General features: G+C 43.4%; 1 protein-coding gene across 1 annotated transcript in view; it reads right to left on the reverse strand.

Annotated features, from left to right (window-relative positions):
• LOC115203091 (myotubularin-related protein 10-like) overlaps positions 1-22,963 on the reverse strand; it is a 30,591-nt gene extending 7,628 nt beyond the window's left edge. The window contains exons 1-5 of the mRNA XM_029767453.1: positions 22,379-22,963; positions 22,142-22,202; positions 13,862-13,998; positions 12,807-12,879; positions 6,774-6,916 (exon numbers count right to left, since the gene is read on the reverse strand). Of these exons, the coding sequence (XP_029623313.1) occupies positions 6,774-6,916; positions 12,807-12,879; positions 13,862-13,998; positions 22,142-22,202; positions 22,379-22,435 (471 nt within the window). The 5' untranslated portion in view covers positions 22,436-22,963. The remainder of the gene's footprint in view (positions 1-6,773; positions 6,917-12,806; positions 12,880-13,861; positions 13,999-22,141; positions 22,203-22,378) is intronic.
• Between the last annotated feature and the right edge of the window lie 2,500 nt (positions 22,964-25,463).

Raw genomic sequence — 25,463 nt, forward strand, 5'->3', positions numbered from 1 at the left:
TCAATATGTTTTGACCATGATAGTTTACAATCTAGGGTTACTCCAAGCAGTTTAGTCATCTCAACTTGCTCAATTTCCACATTATTTATTTCAAGATTTAGTTGAGGTTTAGGGTTTAGTGAGTGTTTTGTTCCAAATACAATGCTTTTAGGCTAACTTATTCCTTTCCACCCACTCAAACTAACTGCAGCTCTTTGGTAAGTGTTAGTCATTTCAGACGCTGTAGTAGCTGATGTGTATAGTGTTGAGTCATCCGCATACATAGACACTCTGGCTTTACTCAAAGTCAGTGGCATGTCGTTAGTAAAAATGGAAAAAAAGCAAGGGGCCTAAACAGCTACCCAGGGGAATTCCTGATTCTAACTGGATTATGTTTGAGAGGCTTCCATTAAAGAACACCCTCTGTGTTCTGTTAGACAAGTAAGTCTTTATCCACGTTATAGCAGGGGGTGTAAAGCCATAACACATACGTTTCTCCAGTAGCATATTATGATCGATAATGTCAAAAGCTGCACTTAAGTCTAACAAGACAGCCCCCCCCAATCATTTTGTCATCAGTTTCTCTCAGCCAATCATCAGTCATTTGTTTAAGTGCTGTGCTCCTTCCCTATAAGCGTGCTGAAATTCCATTGTCAATTTGTTTACTGTGAAATAGCATTTTATCTGATCAAACACAAAAGTTTACTAAGGGTTGGTAACTGGCTGATTGGTCTGCTATTTGAGCCAGTAAAAAGGACGCTTTACTATTCTTGGGCAGCGGAATGACTTTAGCTTCCCTCCAGGCCTGAGGGCACACACTTTCTAGTAGGCTTAAATTGAAGATGTGGCAAATAGGAGTGGCAATATAGTCAGCTATTATCCTCAGTAATTGTCCATCCAGATTGTTGATAAACAATTTTTTTTCACCTCTTCCACACTGACTTTACAAGTACAAATCTTGTCTTTCATAATTTGGTCTGATATACTTGGATGTGTAGTGTCAGCGTTTGTTCCTGGCATGTCATCCAAGTTTGCTTATCTTGCCAATGAAAAAGTCATTAAAGTAGTTGGCAATATCAGTGGGCTTTGTGATGAATGAGCCATTTGATTCAAATGAATGTGGCAGAGTCTACAGGAAATCACAGACACCGACGTCACACTTCCAGACAAACTAAACACCTTCTGTGCCCGGTTTGAGGATAATACAGTGCCACCATCGTGGCCTGCTAACAAGGACTGCCCCCCCCCCCTCCTCCTTCATTCTCTGTGGACGATGTGAGTAAAACATTAAAACGTGTAACCCTCGCAAGGCTGCTGGCCCAGACGACATCCCTAGCCGTGTCCTCAGAGCATGCGCAGACCAGCTGGCTAGTGTGTTTACGGACATATTCAATCACTCCCTATCCCAGTCTGTTGTCCCCACATGCTTTAAGAAGGCTACCATTGTTCCTCTACCCAAGAAGGCAAAGATAACTGAACTAAATGACTACCTCCACGTATCACTCACTTCTGTCATCATGAACTGCTTTGAGAGACTAGTCAAGGATCATATCCACCTTACCGGCCACCCTAGACCCACTTCAGTTTGCATATCGCACCAACAGGTCCACAGACGACACAATCGCCATCACGCTGCCCTATCCCATCTGGACAAAAGGAATACCTACGTAAGAATGTTGTTCATTGACTACAGCTCAGCATTCAACACCATAATACCCTCCAAACTCATCAAGCTAGAGGCCCTGGGTCTCAACCCCGCCCTGTGCAATTGTGTCCATGACTTTGACGGGCCGCCACCAGGTGGTGAAGGAAGGAAACATCACGTCGCTGACCCTCAACACTTGGGCCGCACGTGCTCAGCTCCCTCCTGTACTCCCTGTTCACCCATGACTGCATGGCCATGCACGCCTCCAACTCAATCATCAAGTTTGCAGACGACAACAGAAGTAGGCTTGAATACCAATGACGAGACAGCCTACAGGGGAGGTGAGGGCACTCGGAGTGTGGCGTCAGGAAAACAACCTCTCACTCAACGTAAACAAGATGATCGTGGACTTCAGGAAGCAGCAGAGGGAGCACCCGCCCTATCCACATCGAAGTGACAGAAGTGGAGAAGGTGGAACTTAAGGTCCTCTGCATACACATCACGGACAAACTGAAATGGTCTACCCACACAGACAGTGTGGTGAAGGCGCAACAGCGCCTTTAAAATTGTTAAACTTGGGTCAAATGTTTTGGGTAACCTTCCACAAGCTTCCCACAATAAGTTTGGTGAATTTTGGCCCATTCCTCTTGACAGAGCTGGTTTAACTGAGTCAGGTTTGTAGGCCTCCTTGCTCACACACGCTTTTTCAGTTCTGTCCAGTAAGGTTCTATAGGATTGAGGTCAGGGCTTTGTGATGGCCACTCCAATACCTTGACTTTGTTGTCCTTAAGCCATTTTCCCACAACTTTGGAAATATGCTTGGGGTCATTGTCCATTTGGAAGACCCATTTGCGACCAAGCTTTAACTTCCTGACTGATGTCTTGAGATGTCGCTTCAATAAATCCACATCATTTTCCCTCCTCATGATGCCATCTATTTTGTGAAGTGCACCAGTCCCTCCTCCAGCAAAGCACCCCCACAACATGATGCTGCCACCCCCGTGCTTCACGGTTGGGATGGTGTTCTTTGGCTTGCAAGCCTCCCCCTTTTTCTTCCAAACATAACGATGGTCATTATGGCCAAACAGTTCTATTTTTGTTTCATCAGACCAGAGGACATTTCTCCAAAAAGTACGATCTTTGTCCCCATGTGCAGTTGCAAACCGTAGTCTGGCTTTTTTATGGCGGTTTTGGAGCAGTGGTTTCTTCTTTGCTGAGTGGCCTTTCAGGTTATGTCGATATCGGACTCGTTTTACTGTGGATATAGATACTTTTGTACCTGTTTCCTCCAGCATCTTCACAAGATCCTTTGCTGTTGTTCTGGGATTGATTTGCACTTTTCGCACCAAAGTACATTCATCTCTAGGAGACAGAACGCATCTCCTTCCTGAGCGGTATGACGGCTGCGTGGTCCCATGATGTTTATACTTGCGTACTATTGTTTGTACAGATGAACATGGTATCTTCAGGCGTTTGGAAATTGCTCCCAAGGATGAACCAGACTTGTGGAGGTCTACAATTTTTTTTCTGAGGTCTTGGCTGATTTCTTTTGATTTTCCCATGATGTCAAGCAAAAGACACTGAGTTTGATGGTAGGCCTTGAAATACATCCACAGGTACACCTCCAACTGACTCAAATGATGTCAATTAGCCTATCAGAAGCTTCGAAAGCCATGACATTTTCTGGAATTTTCCAAGCTGTTTAAAGGTAGTCAATATAGTGCATGTAAACTTCTGTCCCACTGGAATTGTGACAGTGAATTATAAGTGAAATAATCTGTTTGTAAACAATTGTTGGAAAAATTACTTGTGTCATGCACAAAGTATATGTCCTAACCGACTTGCCAAAACTATAGTTTGTTAACAAGAAATGTGTTGAGTGGTTGAAAAACTAGTTTTAATGACTCCAACCTAAGTGTATGTAAACTTCCGACTTCAACTGTAGATGGAAACAAAGTCTGAGACTTCTGGGTAAAACACTGTGGTAAATCCTGTATGGAAATGCACCACTTGTCAGGGAGTCTGGAAAAACTCCTGGCCCCAACAATCCAATCTAAGGGAGATGGTCTGCTAAAATCTTTGAGATGTGACACCAGATTATTTTGTACTGTGAATGGAGACAGGTTTCAGTGACTCCATAGGATATGCTGTCCCTTTTCAATGAGCTGTGTCTTTGAAATGCACTTACTTTGAGGCACGTTCTGGCTGCCTCGGAGTCTGCTGACCACGGCCAGAGTGTTTTTCTGTTCACCTTTTACAGGAGTTGTTGTTATTCATTTGGAGGTGATGATTTTATTGGCTAAAGACTCAGGAACCTGCTTGGAAACTTTCAATAACACTTCAAGCTGTGCCTTGGCTACAAGGGGCCTCTACCTTTACTACAAAATTCCACCATTTAAACAGCTGAACGTATTATTTAGCCCAGACATTCTCAACAGCTGAGGCACTAAGTCATGTTTTCTGCACCTTGAAGGGTAGATTGAACTCACACAGGAATACTATGAAGAGTAAAATAGATTGTCAACCTTGAATTTGACCATTAATAAAAATACAAGTAATTTCACCACGTGATGCATTTCATTTTAAGTGAGTGACGAAGACATTAAATTTATGTCTCACTATTTCTAATGAAAGGCAAACGTTGAAAAGCAAGGGCAAACACTTGAAAGACTTCAACCATTGAACCATACTCATGTATTTGTAAGTGTGGCTTTGGGAGTATCTGGGTAGCTAAGTTGCTCCAAAAATTCAGACTTAAGCGTGGCAGCCAGGATCTCATTTAAGTGAAACCGAGGAAAGCAAACCTCAGCAGAACGCCTATTTCTATTGGGATAGAGGGCTGAGTCTGGTGTTTGGCGCTTTCCTTCAGTAGTGGCATAGGCATGGTGTCCATTCATTGGAGGGGCTGCAACTTAAACACAGGACGCAAGGAAGGAACTGTTGTGTTCATGTATGTATGTATGTATGTATGTGTGTGTGTGTGTGTGTGTGTGTGTGTGTGCACACACACGAGAGTCTCCATGTGTATTTGAGAGAGACTGCTCCCAACTCTAACTTCCTTCGGTATAATAAGCTATTATAGAATGGCTTCATTCCATATGTCACAAAGAAAAACAAGGACCAAGCCCTGGTTTAGCTCCCCACAGTAATTACACTGTGTCCCCATATAGAAATAGGCACAGGAAGTGCAGTAAATCCCACTCTGTACCACTCCAATACTTACAGCAGAAACACCCATTCATAAAAAACACCATGTGTAATCAGAAACAACCAGGAGTTACCATTGGACTTCAAAACAGCGGTCATAACAGTGCCCAAGACACAACAAATCAAATTGTAATGGGTTCCCCTCCCTGGAAGGCAGAGTAGCCAGGTAATGTTGATAGTTACTTCTTAGTTCAATATCTTTCAGGTGTGTGTTGAGGCGCTTCAAGCGCTAGCTCCCCCTCTGACAAACTGCTCCCATGTGGCATGCACCATGCGCTCTGGCTGGAGATCTAAGGTCACGTGTGTACATAGAAGCAGGCTGTCAGGAAGATATACTGAGGTCTGCGGTCTCCCTGCCACGGCCATGCAGAGGACTCAGGGCTGCTGCTAAGAACTCTTGGAGGCCTTCCTCCACATAACACATTAGAATTAACTTACAGCCCCCTGGCTTCTGAGACCTTGGACCAGGACCCGGGGTGCAACAGCATCTGTGTTGGCAGAGTGATCAGAAACTAGAGGGCTGAATGGATGTTTTGTTCCCTGGTTGGTTTTTGTGGTGACTTTAAAAACACCTCTATCCAGGCTTCACATGTTCCAAGGGGCTTGCAGGTTATACACAGGGTGGCTCCTTCTCCCTCCTACCCGGATCCCTTCTCCCTCCTCCCCGGCTCCCTCCTCCCCGGCTCCCTCCTCCCCGGCTCACAGCCTCACATTGTCCAGCATGAGCTCAACAGGCCCACAGGGCTCAGTAACTCCCGGTGAATGCTCTTACCAGGCCTGTTAGTTTGTTGGCTTTGCTGTCAGAAATTAGGGAAGTCATTGTTTCACACCAAACAAAAACAAGCAATGAGTAAAACAAACCACCAACACACCTCTCCCACAACTCTTCACAGGTGGGTCCTGGGGCCCTTTGAGCAATGATTTGGTTCCACTCTAAAGACATGATACATCTGTGACTATAATCCACCACTCGCTCAGAGAGATGAGTCAGAGTCAATGTGGAATGTTCATTTGACACTTGTTTCTACATAGGTTGCCTAGCAACAACAGCAGTTGTGTAGCACTCCGAGACATGCTTATCAAGTCATCCTGTACACATATCTAAGCATAATCTCATTGACTTCGTTTTCTTACTTGGAAAAAAGAAGAAAAGTACCATAAAAAAGGCAATACATGCTGAAAAAATAACAACATGCTGACAATGCCACCCTGACTCCTCCTGAGTCAGGCTGAGCTAATTCTGGCCAATCTCAGGCTCTCAGCCAGCCAGATGGAAGGGAGGATGAAAGAAACACCGACCAGGGAGACAGACTCTAATCCCCTCATCAGAGAGCAGCTCAACAGGGTGGAGAGAAGAGGGGTGGAGAGGGGAGGCGAGAAGTGGAGAAGGGAAGAAGAGGGGTGGAGAAGGGAGGGAAGACACAGAGAGGAGGATACAGGGCAGCCTACATGGCCCCAGAAGGCTCCAAGGAGACACTCTCCAAAAGCCTCCTCAGTGTGTTTGTCAATGGGGTTACCATACACATACAGCTGTTTGGTTTTCTGGTAGAGGACATACTACACATGGCATTTTTACTCATCCAAAATAAAGGATTAACTAGTGTCATTGGCAGCATGTTTGCTCTCATACTCACATAATGGGATTTAACTCTGATAATCATGTAGACTAACAAGAGATGATTAAAAAATATTTTAAATCTAACAGTGGCAGTCTTTTAGGAACAGCTATACTGACAGCAGCGACATTCCATTCCACAGTGAATTACCAGTGAAATCCTCTTAGAAACTAATCCACTGTAGTGGTGAGGCAGAGTTGAGTTGGAGGATTACCATGCCAGAATCTCGCCTCAGGTTAAATACAAGGGTCAACACCATGTCAATTTATATAGTGTTCATACATCAAAACAGTGTCCATGTTGTTTAGAAAGCTCATATCACAAACCTTCTTGGCGCTCTGGGGCCCAGCCTCATCGAAGCGGAACCTGATGATTCGGAAATCCTTGCAGTAAAGGATGAGCTCGGTGGGATTAAACTTCAGCTTCTGGTTGGAACACAGAACCTTCTGCTTCCCCTTAGCATCGTTCACTGAGAGGAACAAACATAAAACAAAGACCAGAGACGGTGCTTATTAGGGATAATGGATAGTCAAATAGTAACTGTAGTAGCCTGGTCCCAGGTCTGTAGGCCTAATGTTTTTTTTAGATGAGTTGGGCTAAAGCACATACAGTAAAGATCTGGGACAACGCTAGTATAGTGTGGGGTAATGTACATGTGGGAAGCTGAGTGACCAAAGATTTCACAGAAAAACTGATTATCTATGTCACCACAGAGCTTCAGAGAAATTCAACCAAGTAGGAACTGAAATTGATCTACCAGACCACAGCTGTCTAAAAACCAAATGAGGAACTTCATTCTTCATGTTCGGATGACCCTTTATGGGATAATACTAAATATACTTATGTTATTCTGAATACAGAATAATCTTTTTCAGAGGTTCCTCGAGTATTACATATGATAAAACATCTTCCACAAGACTCAACTGTTTATTTCACCCTCTAAAATATACTGAACAAAATTATAAAACGCAACATGTAAAGTGTTGGTCCTATTTTTCATGAGATTAAATAAAAGATCCTAGAAAATTGTCATACACACAAAAAGCTTATTTCTCTCAAATTTTGTACACAAATTTGTTTACATCCCTGTTAGTGAGTATTTCTCCTTTGCCAAGATAATCCATCCACTTTATAGGTGTGGCATATCAAGAAGCTGATTAAACAGCATGATCAATACACAGGTGCACCTTGTGCTGGGGACAATAAAAGGCGACTAAAATGTGCAGTTGTGTCACACAACACAATGCCACAGATGTTTCAAGTTGACTGTGTGCAATTGGCATGCGGACTGTAGTAATGTTGTCATGGAAAATTACTAAATTAGACATACTATCCCGTTTTTAACTTAGATAATTGTCCATTATTATATGATAGTGTTTTTTCCCCTGATGCAGGCTTGTTGTCTTGTGGGATAGTTATAAGTCTGGGCGTACAGATAAGAGCTGGGTGCGACCGCAGTATGTGACATCCCGTTTGTACTTTCTGTAGGAACTCCTCTGTATGGAAACATGCAGGAAGGAACAGACAATAGTGGCAACGTCAGCTATCTTAATCTACAGAGACAAACTAAAACGCCTTTTATACACTATGTTCCTCACCCATTTGCACACATCTGCTAACTGCCACATAGACAAAGAGGTTGGACTTTTCTATAAAAGCTGAGAGCCAACTCTGTAGAGTTTTCAACTCTGACTATTCTTAGTGATGGTCGATTGCTTCATTATTGCAAATCTAAGAATAAAATTGTTGTTTGAAAGAATCTGCAGTCGCTCTTCCTGTAGAGTTTCTCTGACAATTTGGCGACAAGGATGGGATGGCTAACTCCACTTGCTGATTGCTCCCGAGGAGACCGAGGTTGCGTCAGACGTGGCAGGGAGGCCCACAATCCGACTAAGCGGAGTAGAAAAGGGACCCTCTCGGACCGGCAGGGAGCGTCAGTGAGTGGATTCGCCATTCCAAACAGACAAAATAAATGAAGGGTGAGACTGATCTTCTTAAACGCAACCTCCAATTGGGGAAAGTTCTGGGAACTTATAAAAACCTGTTCTAAGAACTTTTAGAAAATCCTGTTCTCTGAATAGGTCACGTGTTGGATGCCAGGACAGAGTCCTGATGAACGCGATTCCAGAATAAGATCCTGAGGTACTATAGCAATACCAGGACAAAGTCCTGAAGAAATATGCCACGGGTTACGATCGTAAGATATAAATGCATGAGCTATGTGATTCCAGGACAGGGACCGGAGGTATTTTTATTTTTTGATATATAAAAATGTCATACCAGCTATAACTTTAAACCTTACACTGAAATTTGCATAGGAGAAACTACCATGTTGCTACAAAATGTAAAATTACATATAGTAATTAACATATTTTTTAAATTATATCAAAGGAAGACGTTCATAACCAAATACTGTTTATGTTTCCTGAGTGTGTGTATTGACGAGAGATTTATATGATGGACCCTAATTTTGGTAATATGTGTTGTCAACAACAGTTATATTTGAAGCGTGACACTGGTATAAGACATTAGGTCTTCCATATTCTCCAGTAGAACATTGGCAGATGCTTCAGTATTAGTTCTAATACAAAGGAATCTAGTGCCGTGACCAACTGAAAGGCACAAATACCATAACTACTCTCTGGGGAAGTGGGTATCACTACCTTGGATTTTGTTTTTTAATTGGCATATATTAAAACCGTGAGTGAGAAAATCTAAACTCTTGACACCATTGAGAGAGGCGCAGAAATAACCATCATAGAAAAGGAAAACTATAGCAAAGCAATAGAGGCACTAAAAGAAGCGCAAGAGCATTCTACCAATTCGGCTGGGGAAAAAAAATCTAAATCGTAGATAAAACTGGGTAGCATTTCCCTGCTGACGGAAAAATTCCAATCTAATAAAGAATTCAGAGATGCTATTGTGAACTGGCACAAATTTTTTATTTTACTTTTATTTTACTAGGCAAGTCAGTTAAGAACAAATTCTTATGTATAATGACGGCCTAGCATTAAAGCAGTATGTACCGGTATGTTAGCAACTGGGTTACTCAGGGGCAGAATGCCAGATTTTTACCTTGTCAGCTCGGGGATTCGATCTCACAACCTTTCGGTTACTGACCCAACACTCTAACCACTAGGCTACCTGCCACCACTAAACTGGCTAACAATGACATGACAGAAAAATCACAAGCTCAATACATCAGCAGTTCACTAATCAAGATTAGTATATTTACTCAGCATAACCGCACTAACCATACTATTTGTGTATTGAGTATGTAGCATGATTATTGGTCTCAAGATACGAATTCATTAATTATGACAAATGTTAAGAAAATGTTGAGCAATGTTATAAAGTAATGACTTTTCAAATAAGTTACGTTATGTTGGCTGACAATTTGTTAGTTATGCTATCCTTATGAACCGCACAGCATTACAGCAGTATGTACCGGTATGTTAGCTAGTTAACATTACCTAACGTTAGTTGGCAACGTATACGTCGAACTTGCCAGGCAGTATATTAACTATAATCTAACTAACTACCCAACGTTTATTAACTTGATTATTCACGTCATTCTTAGCTAAGTGGTATAAATGTGCGTTCTCAATGGACATTTAATTCTGGCTATTGTTGCCAGCAGCACGGTTACAGTCACCAACACTTTGGATAACCAGCTCTGCTAGGGTGAGTAAAATGGTTAGAGTGAGGTGTCCTCTTATTTGTGTCTGGAAGTAGCTAGCAAGCTAGCCAACTTTAGCCAGTTAGCTTGGGTTCTTGACAACTACGGTTGTGAGGTCAAAACGCTCAGACCAACCCTGCTCCTAGTCGAGAGCGGGTAGCTTGTGCTCTGAACAGTCTGAATTCAAAACACCTGAAGTCGTAAAATAACAAAACTAGTAATTTGTTATGCTAACAAGCTAACAAGAGGCTGCATAGCAACAGCATCAACTTCCGATAGACATGCGAAGCTCAACTGAAAGGTTACAGTTTGTTTACAATGTACTAAAATGAACTAATAGCATATAGTATGAAGTATATAAAAATCAAGTATGTAGTATACAGTATATTATTATGGGTATTTGAACACAGCTTGGATATGTGAGTATATTTATCAAATGTGTACACATTTTTTGATGGCAGGTTTGAAACCTGTTACCAAATGGATATTGCGGGGGTAGCGGAAAAATCTCGAAGCGTAGTGTGTGGGGCCGCTGGTCATTAGAAAAGCGAGTGTAGGGGAAATGGAGCTTGAAATTGGCAAAAATTACACAAGAAAAGTATTGTATTTAGTGGGGTAACGGGAAGAATCGAAAGCTGATTTTGGGGTTGGATAACCCTTGCAAGAATAAAAAACAAACTGTGGCTATTATAGTATGGACGAGAGCACGAATTATGTTTACAAATAGTCCAACTTTGTATCATGCCGCATTTAAACAATCCCTAAAGGGTGTAAATTTGAGGGTTCTGTGTTGATATAGTATGTGGATTTGTTATTGGCATAAAAAGATGAAGAAACTCAATGTCCACCAGCGTTGTTGCCAGAGAATTGAATGTTAATTTCTTTAGCATTCTCTGACAATGTCCACCAATGTCATTTAGAGAATAATGCAGTATGTCCAACCAGACTAAATACAACAGACCACGTGTAACCACACCGGCTTCTTCACCTGCGGGATTGTCTAAGGCCAGCCACCCGGACAGCTGATGAAACTGAGGAGCATTTCTGTCTGTAATAAAGCCTTTTTGTGAGGAAAAAACTCATTCTGATTGACTGGGCGTGGCACCCCAGTGGGTGGACCTGGCTCCCAAATGGGTGAGCTTACGCCCTCCCACGCCCACCCGTGGCTGCGCTCCTGCCCAGTTGTGAAAGCCAGTGGTGTAAAGTACTTAAGTAAAAATACTACTTAAGTAGTTTTTTGGGATATCTGTACTTTACTAATCATATTTTTGACAACTTTTACTTCACTACATTCCTAAACAAAAGTACAGGAAAATGGTCTAATTCACACGCTTATCGAGACAACATCCCTGGTCATCCCTACTGCCCCTGATCTGGAGGACTCACTAAACACATGCTTTATTTGTAAATTATGTCTAAGAGTTGGAGCTTACCCCTGACTATCCGTAAATAAATAAAAACAAGAAGGTGGTGCCGTCTGGTTTGCTTAATATAAGGAATTACATTTACTTTCGATACTTAAGTATATTGAAAACCAAATACTTTTAGACTTTTACTAAAGTAGGACTTTACTGGGTGACTTTTTCTTTTACTTGAGTAATTTTCTATTAAGGTATGTTTACTTTTCCTTCAAGTATGACAATTGGGCCCAATGAATTTATTTCAATTCATTGATTTCTTTATATGAACTGTAATTGTTGCCTTCTGCGTTTATATTTTTGTTCAGTATTTAATGATCTTACAACAAGTAGGGGATGCTGTGCATGTTTCCATGGGACACCAGGAATCCAGTCTTGGCCTGTGTACCACCACCTGCACACACTTTCACAACCTTAAAGACAAGGATAAGACCTATGCCTCATCTCTGGTTTGTGGTGGGTGGAGCGTTGGGTCAGTGTTTTTGCCAAGCCAAGGCTCTCATAAAGGACCTTTGTTGAGGGCGTACTGAGTAAAACACATTGCTTCATGCTCTATCAGCTCAGCACAAGAGCCCCACGCTCCCAGCCATGTCAGCAGAGAGTGAGGCTATGAGTTACACAAACAAGGTTAATCCGGAATAGGCTTTTCAGCCAGGGCCCTCTGTATGGGCTATGACCTCATCTATGGAGATACTAAAAACAGATCGGTGACCAGGCGGAGCAGGCAGGCAGTCACCAAAACTGGTTTAAGTCAATGGTGTGCGTCTAAAATCAGCCCGGTAGAGGACAGTCAAATAAAACCTAAACACAGAGACTGAGGTCAGCCAGATGGGACGTGATTGGATCTGAGAGCTCCGACTGGTCCCTCAGCCATCAGAAAAAACATTCAAAGGGATTTCAAAGGAGGAGAGCACAACCTGCCCATTGTGCATTCATAATTTAACAGCTGGGTGTAGATGAAGCATTACAGCTGTAGCAGCGGTCCAAGTGTGGGGTGTCTGACAAAATCCACTATATTGGTCAGAGACAGAATCGTGGGGGGCTATACGTTTCATAGGTAATTTATTTTACACAGGCTATTAAAAAAAAAAAAATCATCACCTGTCAGGAACCTAAACTGCTCTTTATTTCTGGACTAAAGGGACTGCCAGTGTCATATGAGTAAGCTACGTTCCACTCCAAGTTATATTTTGGTGGAGATTGCTGTTTGAGTTTGTTTGCCAAATCGTCACCATGGTTAGCATAATGGCACATGGTCTTACCTGTCACCACTTGCTCCACACACGCCAGGGGAACATCGTGCTCTCCAAGCAGCCGGTTGGCAACCTGGAACCTCTGAGAGAACAGAACACAACACAGAGATCAACATGGTGAGGAGTGGAGGTACCTGGGGAAAAAGCACACAATAGTTCCAGGGGGACCAGAGGTTTTAACTGGAGCGGAGTGGGACTGCACCACATGTTATCAACAGCTGAGAGGAGAACATTTCAACCATCTGGAATTGCTCTGCCAGGAACACTGATGATGATACTGTCATTTTTGTATTTCAGTGAAATGTAATGATTAACATGGAATCAGCTGATGAATGGAGATCATTGACAACTTTTGAGCAAATGTGTGAATCTAAAAGTTACCCCATTTGAACTGAAAGGCAAATCCACAACTTTGCAATCGATGAATTTCCAAGGGTAGTGCAATCCTTCCACGAGTCCTATAAACTTTTGTTTTTCAAGTAAACAGATCTGGGATGACTCACTTCAGTTGTTTAAGAGGTGAAGGCATCAAAATAATCTTAACACAAAACAGGTGCTCTAAAAGCACAGGGTGGGAAGTTACATAAAACATCCGACACTGGAAGAAAGACAGCAGTGTCCTAGAAACCTTTTTGTTGATGGGTATTTTACAGACAACAGGCCAATCCCACATGCTGCTTATCGTGTGACAACCTTGACCACACTTTCTCCAATAGGTGTGATCATGTAGGGTCAGTCTCCCGGGACACAGATGTGGACTAAAAAAAATGTTTAATGGAGATTGTCTCGGATTAATCCGTGTCTGGGTAACCAGCCCATAGAGCTACGGTCATTTTTGGGAGAGAGGCACACAGAGTGCACCACAGGAGGTTGGTGGCACCTTAATTAGGGAGGACGGGCTCGTGGTAATGGCTGGAGCGGATTCAGTGGAATGGTATCAAATACATCTCAAACACGGTTTCCATGTGTCTGATGCCATTCCATTCACGCATTTCCAGTTATGATCATTTGACGTCCTTCCCTCAGCAGCCTTCACTGGAGTGCACACTCAATTGAAAACATACCTGCATGGGGAGGGCATCATGGGTGATGAAGGAAACCTTGAAGTTGGTGCATATCAGCTTCCCCCACAGGTCACCATGGCTGCTATCTGCTCCAATGCACTTCCTCACAAAGCTCACTTCGTTCACCACAATCTCCCCTGAGGATGACAAACAGGAAGTAACATGAACCATGACATTTAGGTTTCAAAGAAAAGAGGTAGAAAACAGACCTAAAAGGGACATAAATAGAAGGTGTGAGTGTTAACCACACAGTTATTTTAAGTCTTATAGCGATGAAACAAATCTGGGACTGATGGCTGAGTAATAACATGAATGAAGCTGGGGGAAATGTGCTATGGAAGTGGAATGATCACGCACTAAAATGTCTCTCCTAGTCTCATTCAGGCTTCTGCCATCCAGCCAGAGGCACCCTGTTACGCTGCTGGAGAGTGATCTGTGCATTTCTCCTCTCAGGCCCTCCAATTGGCTCTAATGATCCCCACATTCCAGTCTGAGACATTGGGTCAGGGTGATGGAAATACCTGTCATAGAATAGCTAGACCGCTTCATGACAGAGGAGGTCAACACAACACTCTGTTACCTAACTTATAGGCCTAGTAGCCCGTTGTGACCTCTACTCTTTAACCCCTCTTTGGTTCCAGTAGCATCTCAGGACACAACACAAACACCCACAGCCTGACAATAACCTGGTGTCTGAACTAAAGAGGATTCCCTCCAGTTACAGGACTTCTCTCCTCCTCACAAACAGATGTTTTTAATTACCTCCATAGCCCAGATGCACACAGCTCCAAGAGGTATTTATTTTTCAATATAAAAAAAAAAAAAAAGAGCTCATGATGAGTCACATACACTGCTGACTGTTTCTACTCCAGGATCCTTCTCTCTCTCTCTCTGGCCATTCAGTGGGATTTCAGGCTCAGCCCATGCACTACAGGCTTGCCAGGGAAACCCCATGAGCCAGAGAATGGGGATGAGGTGGGCTTAGCTGTCCTCCTCCTGGGAAAATGATCTGCCATTAGGAGAGCTGAGAACTCACCATAAACCTTTAACTGAGTACAGCCTCAAACGGACAGAGACCGCTTTGGTTATTAAGGATGCTTGATGGATCGAGGTCCTCCTCTCAAGTTTTACATCCAGATCAAAGCCCCTCTTCATCAAAGACCGGTGTTCCCAGTCCTAAACTAGGCCGTAACTTTCTAGACTAAACCATGAATGTTGTTTTTATTGATGTTGCCATTTCCTGTGTCACTGAACCGAAGAGGTCTGACAGTAATGAGCTCACAACCTTGCTGGCAACTTTGATGGACATGAATGTTTATGACAAACCGTTGTCTCCCTCTTAAACATTTGAAATCTAAACAATGACCAGTTCAATGAATGCAGCTGCTACCTTTGCATAGTGCAAAATTCTTGGCATTTCATAATATACTGCTCAAAAAAATAAAGGGAACACTAAAATAACACATCCTAGATCTGAATGAATGAAATAATCTTATTAAATACTTTTTTCTTTACATAGTTGAATGTGCTGACAACAAAATCACAAAAATAATCAATGGAAATCCAATTTATCAACCCACTGAGGTCTGGATTTGGAGTCACACTCAAAATTAAAGTGGAAAACCACACTACAGGCTGATCCAACTTTGATGTAATGTCCTTAAAACAAGTCAAAATGAGGCTCAGTAGTGTGTGTGGCCTCCATGTGCCTGTATGACCTCCCTACAACGCCTGGGCGTGCTCCTGATGAGGTGGCGGATGGTCTCCTGAGGGATCTCCTCCCAGACCTGGACTAAAGCATCCGCCAACTCCTGGACAGTCTGTGGTGCAACGTGGCGTTGGTGGATGGAGCGAGACATGATGTCCCAGATGTGCTCAATTGGATTCAGGTCTGGGGAACCGGCAGGCCAGTCCATAGCATCAATGCCTTCCTCTTGCAGGAACTGCTGACACTCCAGCCACATGAGGTCTAGCATTGTCTTGCATTAGGAGAAACCCAGGGCCAACCGCACCAGCATATGGTCTCACAAGGGGTCTGAGGATCTCATCTTGGTACCTAATGGCAGTCAGGCTACCTCTGGCGAGCACATGGAGGGCTGTGCGGCCCCCCAAAGAAATGCCACCCCACACCATGACTGACCCACCGCCAAACCGGTCATGCTGGAGGATGTTGCAGGCAGCAGAACATTCTCCACGGCGTCTCCAGACGTGCTCAGTGTGAACCTGCTTTCATCTGTGAAGAGCACAGGGAGCCAGTGGCGAATTTGCCAATCTTGGTGTTCTCTGGTAAATGCCAAACGTCCTGCACGGTGTTGGGCTGTAAGCACAACCCCCACCTGTGGACGTCGGGCCCTCATACCACCCTCATGGAGTCCGTTTCTGACCGCTTGAGCAGACACATGCACATTTGTGGCCTGCTGGAGGTCATTTTGCAGGGCTCTGGCAGTGCTCCTCCTGCTCCTCCTTGCACAAAGGCGGAGGTAGCGGTCCTGCTGCTGGGTTGTTGCCCTCCTACGGCCTCCTCCACGTCTCCTGATGTACTGGCCTGTCTCCTGGTAGCGCCTCCATGCTCTGGACACTACGCTGACAGACACAACAAACCTTCTTGCCACAGCTCGCATTGATGTGCCATCCTGGATGAGCTGCACTACCTGAGCCACTTGTGTGGATTGTAGACTCCGTCTCATGCTACCACTAGAGTGAAAGCACCGCCAGCATTCAAAAGTGACCAAAACATCAGCCAGGAAGCATAGGAACTGAGAAGTGGTCTGTGGTCCCCACCTGCAGAACCACTCCTTTATTGGGGGTGTCTTGCTAATTGCCTATAATTTCCACCTGTTGTCTATTCCATTTGCACAACAACATGTGAAATGTATTGTCAATCAGTGTTGCTTCCTAAGTGGACAGTTTGATTTCACAGAAGTGTGATTGACTTGGAGTTACATTGTGTTGTTTAAGTGTTCCCTTTATTTTTTGGAGCAGTGTAGATTAAGCATGAATTGACCTATGTATGAAGTGAAGACCTAAAGTAGAAGAGACTGTATGATAGACTAGTACATGAATGCAGTGCAGTTGTGATTCCCTCTCATTTTATATCGTGGCAGTATGGTTGTGAGTGACACTGCAGCGTCGCTAGACTATAGGCCAGCCCATCCATAACAGCTGGAGCTGCTTTGCAGAGGGTTACCGTAGGACAGGCAGGGAACAGCCAAAGAGAACCAGGCCCAGAACTGTAAACAGGATCCTCACATGTCAAAATGACAGTTTTTTCCTCAGTCAGCATGACCTTAACCCATTCAGCCCAACTGTAATCTGTCACTTTCTATTTAGCTGGTTTCTTTTGATGCATTCGTTATATACACTGCATTGTCTATGAGCAAATTAGAGCCTGACCGTACATCCAAATTAGAGCCTGACCGTACATCCAAATTAGAGCCTGACCGTACATCCAAATTAGAGCCTGACCGTACATCGATATAAAGATGGAGTGGAATGAAATGCTGACTTCCTGGTGAATCTTGCACTGTGTAGGCTACTCCTTGTATAGGACGAATAAACAAATGTGAACATGTTACTTATGAATTTCGCCCAAGGCTAGGCTTATTTGTTCTTGCCTGTAATCCATGTAAAACATTGTTTACAAGCTACATTATATGACCCATGTCACTGCATTACAAGTTATTTAATGTATGCACAAGAATGTAACAATAAAACATTATGGCCTGTGAGTCATATTGAAGACAGGGAGTGGGGATAGTAAGGTGGAGTTCTACTGTCATGTTTCTCAGCATGGATTAAGATCAGACAAGGAACAGAGAGAGAGACTGAATAAATAGGTTGCCGCTCTTGTAATTGTGGGACAAGTCAGCAAGCGCCCACCATCACCCTCATCCATCACTACCGTGTTCACTTCCAAAGCTGGGTCTAATAATCTGCAGGCTTGATGAGTTAACAACTCTTTTGTGGAGGCAGAATGCTGACGGGTCTGACACAAGAGTACAGTACAGCCACAAACAGCCTGGACTGCAGCCTTTAACCCCCACTGGACAGCAACTCTGCCAGTAAGTAACCTGGGTTACCACAACATCTAACAAACAGTACTGTGGTCATGTCATCAACCGCTTACATCATAGAGTTGGCTACTTTTAGTGCCTATTCAGATAAATGTCAGTTGGCCAAAGTTGTCGTCTATCATGTGACCAGTGTTAACACAGATCCAGAAGAACTACAAGGCCTATCCTGTGTATGATTGGCATGTCAAAAACATGTATATCATGTAACCATACTGGAGGAAACAAACACTTCCTAGAATGAGGTTCTCCTTTTTGACTAAGTCCACAAAACCCCTAAATCGAATAGGGCTATTCATGTGATCAGACCTGCCAACTGACCCAACTAACCACAACCTGGCTTTGCTTCCTGGGGTTTTGTAGCTTTCAAAGCAGGCCGCCTGTGTTTGTGTACAGCATCTAGCAGACCAGATCACAGTTTTGACAGCTGGTGGAGAGGGACACAGACTCAGAGACCCAACATGGTCTCTGTATACAGTGATTATCACAATCCCCTCAGTCACACGAGACTAGGGAGAAATGCCTCAGTCACAACACAAAGACGGCAGTTTAAGGGACAGATATGCGTCAGCATTCCACCTGTACAATAGTAGAGTACAGTGCGCCAGTAACACCATCACATTGTTGATGGATTGCGATAAGACATGTCCTTTTGAGAAAACTCATGACTTTGCCCATATTAGCCTAGGTTGTGTGATTAACAGAGCAGAAGTCATGTGCTGACAAACTAAGTGGTGAAGAGAGACTGAGGACAGCATTAGTATGTGGCCAGAGAGGTGAGAATGTATTTGGGAGTACAGAGAGTTAGCTTTGCCTCATGCAAACACCACTGCCAGGCACATTTTTCCACCGCCTCAGCTCACATTCTCCTACTGAGAAAACAACAGTGGGACATCTATTACAGTACCTGTCTAACTATCATTACAGATACCTACAGTTCAGATGAACGTGTTGTAACGGTTTTGACTTGAGGTTATCATTTATAGGGGTGCCAGGTAGGTTGTGCCTACCAGAGAAAATATTGGTTTCTCCTTTTAGTTTGGGAGGGAATGAGTCCCATCTGGTCCGTCAAGTCTACACCAATACAAAGGACTCATGTAAAAGTCAGGATGGAAATACACTTTTCATAAACCCTTAAAACATTGGAAAGAACTTACAAAACAACTATTATTTTGCGTGGTTGTATTACTAACATAAATGATCACACACACACAACAATATAACAAATAATGAGCTCTAAACAGCTCTGGTTCCTCCAGAAATGTCCTGTACCTCGGCCTAAAAAGAGTCCAGCCCGGTAAACAAGTTCAGGGAACTCAACTGACCTTAGTCACGCAATGTTTGTCCGTTCATACAGTGTAGCGTAAACCCAGTGTCAATCATACAATCAAAATTACAAATATTTTACCACACAACTATAAAGCGTATCACATCTTAATAAGTCCTCAACTACAATTAACTACATAAATCATCACGGTATACATCACACCAAAACAAATGAAATACCGTATACAAAAAAGGTTGTAGTCAGTCGGTCAGTCAGACAAGCCAATCCGCCGATAGATCTCCAGCGGAGAAAGGCCATGAAAAACAACGGAGAGGTGTAGTCCACGGATGCAAAGAGTGGATCCGATCCTGGGTAGATTTGCTATTAGGCTACACAAAGCACACTTTCAAAGGAACACAACAAACGGAAGAGAGAAGCTTCAGAACTGAGGGTTGAACACATCCTCCATGTTTCCATCACAACCCCACTTTTGCACAGCTGATGCTGACTATTTAATTGGGAATTAAAGGGGAAGCCGCCTATTGGAAGGAGAAGCACTATTTCATTGAGAATTAAAGGGAAAGCACCCTATTGGACGGAGAAGCACTGAGACGGTTCAGAAAAATTCAGGGCCGTCACAGTGTGTCATAAAGGTGACAGTGTGTCAGCGAGGAGCCTAAACAAGACAGTCAATGTTGGTTGTCTATGTTTGGACGCCCACACACACACTCCAGAAACACAAGTCACATACAAAGAGAGAGAGTAGGAGAGAGAGAGAGTGGGGGACGAGAGAGAGAACTAGGCCTAGAGGAGGAGAGAAAAACATTCAGAGAGAAGAGGGAGAATCCAAACCAGACAGTTCACTAATTAGAGGTAGGAAGCCAGCAAAGGACCAGCCAGGGATGAAGAGAGAATCTGAGGAGGACAGAGAGATAAACAGAGAGCTACAGAAATTAAAGGGGTAGGACAGATGAACAGAGAGAGAGAGAGAGGAAGATAGAAGAGAGGACAGTTGAGATGATTTGTTGAGATGAGTTGGCCCCACTGTGGTCCTCTGTCTGGTCAGTTTGGTGTGGACTTGAATGGATCATTCAATCAGAGACCCCTTTGAATGGGTCACATTCAAGTCGCATAGCAACACTGCCAAGGAGCTGGGAAGCCCACAAACAAAGCCAAAGTCTCTCCATTCAAGGAGAGATCAGAACATAGACCATGGTGTAAAATCAAACCTGAGATTCAATGTAGGCTAAACTGTTTGTAGTCCAGTTGAGGGAGAGGAGGTGACTACCTTATTTTGTAAAGCAAGGCCAGGTGGCACTGCGTGAGGGTGTCATGTTTACTTTCACTGCCAGCATTCATTTAAAGACACTGGCAGAACCCAGCAATAACACTAGCTAAACCTCCAGTCAAAGAACAGAGGCTATCCCTCTATAAAACATACCAGCATCTTAAAAATGATCAGCTAAAAGAGCAGAGAAATAGAGAAGAGTAGAAGTATACAACCAAAGCAGGGCTATACAGTGTGCCTGTTTCACTCACATATGCGGCCAAATATTTTACTGTCCGATCCTAAAAATGAAGGATTCTAGCAATATTACATCAAATATTTTTCATTGCGCGCCTAAATTTCTTTGTGTACGCAAACATTTTACAACTTAGGCGCACATGTGCTCCTTGTAAAAAAAAGGTCAGCATAGAGCCCTGCAAAGCAGAGAAAATAGCAATAAAGTACAACGTTTTGGTTTTATTTCAGCAGCGTAAAAAAAACAAACATGCTAATTGCTTCTAGAATGAGGGAAGGTCTATCCTCTGTTGCTTAATTAAAAGGAGTGAACACCTCAAAGAGAAATTGGTCCCACAGCACAACCTCTGGTTCATTACTTGTCCTTAGACTCAGATATAGGCCTAATGATACTTCAAGGTTATATGGTCAAGTGTTTCTCAATCTTGTTCCATTATATCAGTGAGCTTCTGCCTCCATAACAGCCATGAATGAACTGAAATGCCAACGAATGTTGTTACACATCCTGGCTTTTTTGGAACAATAGTTTATGGGGGGGCAACATGAATTGAGTGGGAGGGTCATGGCCCCTCCCTGTACACAGTTTGATGAGTGATGGTTAGACACATACACTGAATTTTCATTTTCTTTCTAATGTCTCCTTGTATATCTTCATATACTGGAGCAAAATGTAATATGGAGAGGTTCAGTGTCAGTTTAGCTCACACAAACACTGCCAACTTAATGGAAAAAGAAGTCAACAAACCTGGGGCCCTGCCACACATTAAAAACTCATTGGTGGAGAAAAACACACTAAATGTGGTAAATAGCTTTTAGTGACTGATGGCCTGTGAACAGGAAATACCCTTGTGAATCTCTTATTGTATTCTCCTTAAGACAGTCATTAACCAACACGCATCCTCTCTGAGCTGGGATTTGACTGCAAAGGCAGGAAGGAATATATGAACCAGCCCATTGTTAACTAAGGCTAAATTATGCACCGTTAGTTGCAGTGATGAAAAGGATGCCAGACAGGCACTGCATTGCCATGGTGACTTGAGACAGCCCAGAGAAAACAGACTCAGCTGGATTAGATTACTACAGCCTAATGATGCGACAATTAGGGATGCAAATGACCCGTGGGCAAAACCAAAGTGAGGTGCACTGACTGAGTACACATTCAAAACAACCAATTACATTTAGCTGAAGAGATACAGGAGATTTCACTGGCAGGTCATTTAAATATCAGTCATTTGTTACATTAGCATGAGAAGAAAAACTAACTGGATGAGATCAGCCTTTACAGGTTATTTTTCAGGAGTGGGATATTTTGATGGGTGGTTTAATTTATGTAACCTCTACATACTCATAACATAGTTCTTAGTTAAATAGGACAGGCTGAGGCAACAAGTTAGCTGTGGCAGAGGGAACTGTAAACTCACCTGGAAGTAACCTGGCCTCTAACTTCTTGATAGGTGGCTGTGGAATTTTTTTCAGATCAGTCTGCATGAAAGGTCAAACAGAGACAGTTTGTTAGACTATAATAAGCTAACTAAATGCACAACATATACAGTAGCTAGTGAATTAACAAGTAATCCTACCTAGCTAACTACTCAGTAGTAGCAAGTTATAGTATACTGAGGACAAAGTAACGTAGCTAATAAAGTAAGGTTACTCACCTGTAAAGGCGGAAGGTAGGATTTAAAGGTTGGTTTCATGGGCTTCACAGAAAACATTATTAATAGCTTGAGTCCAACAACTAAAGTTGATTAAAGGATACTTCCAAGGCTTCAGTGAGAAAATAATGTCAAAACTTAGCTAACGTGTAAGCTGGATAGCACAACAGCTCAAAAATAAACTGCTTAATTTGTCAAGTAGTCAAATACAATCCATCTTTCGAGATAGATTTCTCCATTTGGATTAGGCTGAGACAGCTGGCTGACTATCCCCTTTCGTGTCAACACACAGCTGTTGCGCTGTGCTGGCGAGCTATGGTTGTCCTCCTAGCGAGCTAGTAAGCTAACATTGCAGTTCGCTGCTAGCAAGCAAGTTTTAGTTCGTGAAACAACTTGGTAGAGCTAGCTATCTAGCAAACATTCCATTTGCAGAACGTTGGTCCATTCATTAGCTTGCTGAAGTAGAACTCCACAACGTAAACCCTGATGGCATACAGCAGTGATAACTTTCGAATTTAGCTAGCTAGCAGCATTATATCCAAAGCTTCGCTATCCTTTCGCTTTATAGACACAGCGGCCATGTTTACCTTCGGGAGGAGACAGAGACAGACAGGGGAGGAGTTTCAGGACGGGCTATGTTGAACCCCCAAGAACAGACCTGGGACCAGTTTTAACTGACTGCTATCCAGGCTATATAAAAATTTGAAAATATAAACGTAGGGGCCTTTTGACCCACCACTGAGGGCATGGGAGAGCCCCATAAAGTGATTTCTCTCACGCTCTTGATTCCACAAGCATCGTCTGATCCATTCATATGTCGACTTGGGGCTCATTATACACTATTCCCAATTGACAATCAAATTGATATTGCAAAGATTGCATATCAAAATAAAAAATCCCATTAATTTTATTTATGCAATGTTTATTCAATGTTACATAATAATTAGGCAATCAAACATACAGTATCACACAATATCAGAGAAAGATTAAGCAGAACTGTAGGACTGAGCACTACCACCATTTAATGAAAATGGTGGTAGTGGATCTAACACCATCATTACGTTTGCCGATGACACAACAGTGGTAGGCCTGAACACCGACAACGACAGAAAAGGACTACAGGAAAAGGAGTACCGATCACGCCTCCCATTCTCATCGACGGGGCTGTAGTGGAGCAGGTTGAGAGCTTCAAGTTCCTTGGTGTCCACATCACCAACAAACTAACATGGTCCAAGCACACCAAGACAAGAGAGCACGAAGAGGGCATGACAAAACCTATTCCCCCTCAGAAGACTGAAAAGATTTGGAATGGGTCCTCAGATCCTCAAATGGTTCTACAGCTGCACCATCGAGAGCATCCTGACTGGTTGCATCACTGCCTGGTATGGCAACTGCTCGGCCCCCGACCACAAGGCACTACAGAGGGTAGTGCGTACGGCCCAGTACATCACTCGGGCTAAGCTTCCTGACATCCAGGACCCCTATACCAGGCGGTGTCAGAGGAAGGACCTAAAAATTGTCAAAGACTCCAGCCACCCTAGTCATAGACTGTTCTCTCTGCTACCGCACGGCAAGCGGTACCGGAGTGCCAAGTCTAGGTCCAAGAGGATTCTAAACAGATTCTACCCCCAAGCCATAAGACTCCAGAACATCTAATCAAATGGCTACCCGGACTATTTGCATTGCCCCCCCCCCCCCCAATGAAATGTATTTATAAAGCCCTTTTTACATCAGCCAATGTTACAAAGTGCTATACAGAAACCCAGCCTAAAACCCCAAACAGCAAGCAATGTAGATGTAGAAGCACGGTGGCCAGGAAAAATTCCCTAGAAAGGCAGGAACCTAGGAAGAAACCTAGATAGGAACCAGGCTCTGAGGGGTGGCCAGTCCTCTTCTGGCTGTGCCGGGTTGAGATTATAACAGTACATGGCCAAGATGTTCAAACGTTCACATATAACCAGCAGGGTCAAATAATAATAATCACAGTGGTTGTAGAGGGTGCAACAGGTCAGCACCTCAGGAGTAGATGTCAGTTGGTTTTCATAGCCGATCCTTCCGAGTTAGAGACAGCAGGTGCGGTAGAGAGAGAGAGTCGAAAACAGCAGGTTCGGGACAAGATAGCACGTCCGGTGAACAGGTCAGGGTTCCATAGCTGCAGGCAGAACAGTTGAAACTGGAGCAGCAGCACAACCAGGTGGACTGGGGACAGCAAGGAGTCATCAGGCCAGGTAGTCCCAAGGCATGGTCCTAGGGCTCAAGTCCTCTGAGAGAAAAGAGAGAAAGAGAGAGAGTTAAAGGGAGCATACTTAAATTCACACAGGACACCGGATAAGACAGGATAAATACTCCAGATATAGCAGACTGATCCTAGCCCCCCGACACATAAACAATTGCAGCATATTATCTATGCATAGTCACTTTAATAACTCTACCTAAATGTACATATTACCTCAATTACTTAGACTAACCGGTGACCCCGCATATTGACTCTTTACCAGTACTCCCTGTATATAGCCTCGCTATTGTAATTTTACTGCTGCTCTTTAATTATGTTACTTTTATTTCTTTATTTTTTTTAGGTATTTTTTCTTAAAACTGCATTGTTGGTTAAAGGCTTGTAAGTATGCATTTCACTGTAAGGTCTACACCTGTTGTATTCGGTGCATGTGACAAATAACATTGATTTGATTTGACCCCCATCCTAAACAAACCCCTGGTGGCCCCACCCCAACCCCGGTCTAAACACAATATCTACATGATATGAGTAACTATTGGTTGTTAGTAATTCATATTTTCGTTCCAATCCTGAGGTGGTCAGGTGCATGACGTCTGTGAGGCCTGGGGGTCAAAGGCCTCATATTCAGTATTGAGCATGACCACAGAATAGGGCTCGGCAGCAACATCAGCATGTTCCTCAGCCCTGTTCTGTGCAGTGTTCCTCGGCCCTGTTCTGTGCAGTAACAGGATCTCTCCCTTCAGTCAGCTTCAGAAGTGATTAGGGCCCAACCTCCTCTCTTCTGCTCACAGCATAATGGGAGCCTACACCCAGAAAGAGGAAGTAGTGGGATTAGATGGGTTTGAGCTGCAG

Source organism: Salmo trutta, chromosome 12 (genome assembly GCF_901001165.1).
Source record: "Salmo trutta chromosome 12, fSalTru1.1, whole genome shotgun sequence".
NCBI classification, from domain to species: Eukaryota; Metazoa; Chordata; class Actinopteri; order Salmoniformes; family Salmonidae; genus Salmo; species Salmo trutta.